The 2,500-nt window shown below is 39.5% G+C and overlaps 1 protein-coding gene across 1 annotated transcript in view; it reads right to left on the minus strand.

Moving 5' to 3' along the window:
* Window positions 1-2,500, minus strand: part of LOC125027303 — an 18,176-nt gene that overhangs the window by 12,471 nt on the left and 3,205 nt on the right. The window contains exon 2 of the mRNA XM_047616284.1: window positions 429-1,307. Coding sequence (XP_047472240.1) covers window positions 429-910 — 482 coding nt within the window. The 5' untranslated portion in view covers window positions 911-1,307. The remainder of the gene's footprint in view (window positions 1-428; window positions 1,308-2,500) is intronic.

A 2,500-nucleotide genomic window follows, 5' to 3' on the forward strand; every position in this document is an offset into this window, starting at 1 on the left:
TGTGCTTACGTGTAGGAAGTGTGTCATTATGCAAGGCTCATGGAGAAGTCTGCTGGTTCTTTATGGCTCCTTGTGAATAAACGTTTATGTGCATAGTAAGCAAGCATGCATCATTCATACACACATTCATAATATAATTCATACACATTCATATATACGTATATTTATGCATGTGTGTGTGTGTGTGTGTGTGTGTGTGTGTGTGTGTGTGTGTGTGTGTGTGTGTGTGTGTGTGTGTGTGTGTGTGTGTGCATATATATACCCACATACATACTTAGACACGCACACACACACACACACACACACACACACACACACACACACACACACACAAGCTGTGTGTGCGTGCGCGCGTGCGTCTGTGAAGTAACGGTTGACTTTTTAACAGAGTCATCAGAGGTTTTTGATGAACTTTCCGGAAGACTAACCTGTTTTTCAGATTAGCGGCAGGAATGGAGGCGGAAGAGGGGTCGGAACGCCGGATAGCTCCTCCCTCCTCCCGTTCCCCATTCAGCTGCGTTGAAGTTGAATGGGGAATGTTTCTTGGAGCATCCCGTTTTCTTTGGTCTTGTGTTGTCTTCGTTTCCTGTTTTCCTTCGTCGAATTCTCGTTTTCTATGAACTGCCATTTTAGGGTTGCTTATTGGAGCGACAACGAAGAGAGGAGGAGCAGAAGAGGAAAGAGAGGAATTGGAAGGAACAGAAGAAAAGGAAGAAGGCACAGAACTAGTAAACTGTTCAGACATGACACCTAAGGACGAAGAAACTAAAAGCGAGGCATCGGAATGGGAAGAGACAAGCGCAGAATGACGACGGGAATAAGCGGCGATGGAGAGAAGAAGAAGCATACAGAAAACAAATGATAGACTTGCCTTCTTGACTACCCTTGCATATACTCGCGGTACAGCCATCTTGTGGGATCCGTAGATGACCGCAATTAATCCGCAAAAATGCCTTCAGATGAGGGAATACAAGAGAAGGAATAATACCGAGGCAAAGAAAATGAGTAGAATAATGACGCGAAAAGGGGGGTAATAATAAAAAAGAAACCAAAAAAAATTTATAAAGAGTGGACGAAATAATGAGCAAACCAAGTAAAGAATATCAAAACAGGAGAACGAGCGCAAAATCACGGAAAGAATATAAACGAAAGAGACACGAGAATGAAATAGATGAAGCAGAGAGAAAACAAAATGAAGAAATTAAGTAATCAAAGAAGCCGAAACAAAAAGCTAGGGGACCTTAGAGCGTCATCTGTGAGGTGTACGTAACCCCATCTCCGTAGGCCCTTCTTGCTCGGAATCACACCTAAGGAAAGAGAAAAGGAATCTGTGTCAATGAGGTGTTTTGATAACGGCGAAGGTAATAATGATTTTTTGATTTATTGGGGAGGAATGTGATAAGGAATTTGCAATATTTGATGATGGCAACTAGAATGGGAGAGGGGATAATTAGTGATGACAAGAGTGATAATAAAATCAACTGCAAAAAATAACATTGGCGCTAATGTCCATTGATAATAATGACATTTATAATTTCCAGTGTAGAAAAAAAAAGGTAAAATTGATTGGACACAAAAGTAATAAAAACAAACATGAAATATACCAAACGAAATGCACAGAGAATGATCTACGAAAGATTAATAATTAAAACAGCAAACTCCTCCTCCTAATCTCCATATGTACCGCATATTTTGCAAAGGAGAGCATTACGCTGAATCGCGAGACTGCACGGTTATGTAAAATCCTGCTGCAAGCCTTTAGTAAAATGGAACGAAACCAGAACAGGACAAGTTAACAACGACCTTTAAATGCTCTTTGTTTCGAGTAAATGAAAATAATGTTAACTGTATGTCTCAATAACCTTTGGAAATTCCAGGTAAAAAAAAAAAATCGGCTTAAACCCCATTTAGCCTAATATATGTGTGATACTGTTTTCCCACCTTACGTTTGTTTAATGATAATGATAATAAAAGTAAAGGCCAGATCGTAACTAATACAATTAGATATATAAAAAAAAAGTTCAAACCGGGACCTTCATGTCCGAAATGTTAAATGAACGCATAAAAAGATGCAAAAGATTACCAAGGTAAGAAAACAAAGATAATCAATAACCTATAACGTAATGTGTGTAGAAACACCAGAAAGGTATATACAAATAAACGCAGAAAGGTAAATTTAACCAGAAAAGCAAATGTAAAGAGGTCAAACTATCAACATGAAAGGAGGTCGTGTGGTTGGGTGTCTCCAGAGACATCTGTTGGAGGAGCTGATACTTCTTCCGCAAGTTGGGGTCAAATAAGCGGGCAAGAGTAAATTGTATAGGTTTCCACTATTTTCTTTCTTTCTTTCATATCTCTTCTCGCTATCCGTCTCTCTCTCTTTTCCGACCATCTCCTCTCTTGCTATCTATCTATCTGTGAATCTATCAATCTGGCTATCTGTTTCCCTGCCTTAAGTCAGAGACCTCTCGTGTGGAACGTTTAGCCTACATTTTGTATG

Source organism: Penaeus chinensis, chromosome 7 (genome assembly GCF_019202785.1).
Source record: "Penaeus chinensis breed Huanghai No. 1 chromosome 7, ASM1920278v2, whole genome shotgun sequence".
Lineage (NCBI taxonomy): Eukaryota > Metazoa > Arthropoda > Malacostraca > Decapoda > Penaeidae > Penaeus > Penaeus chinensis.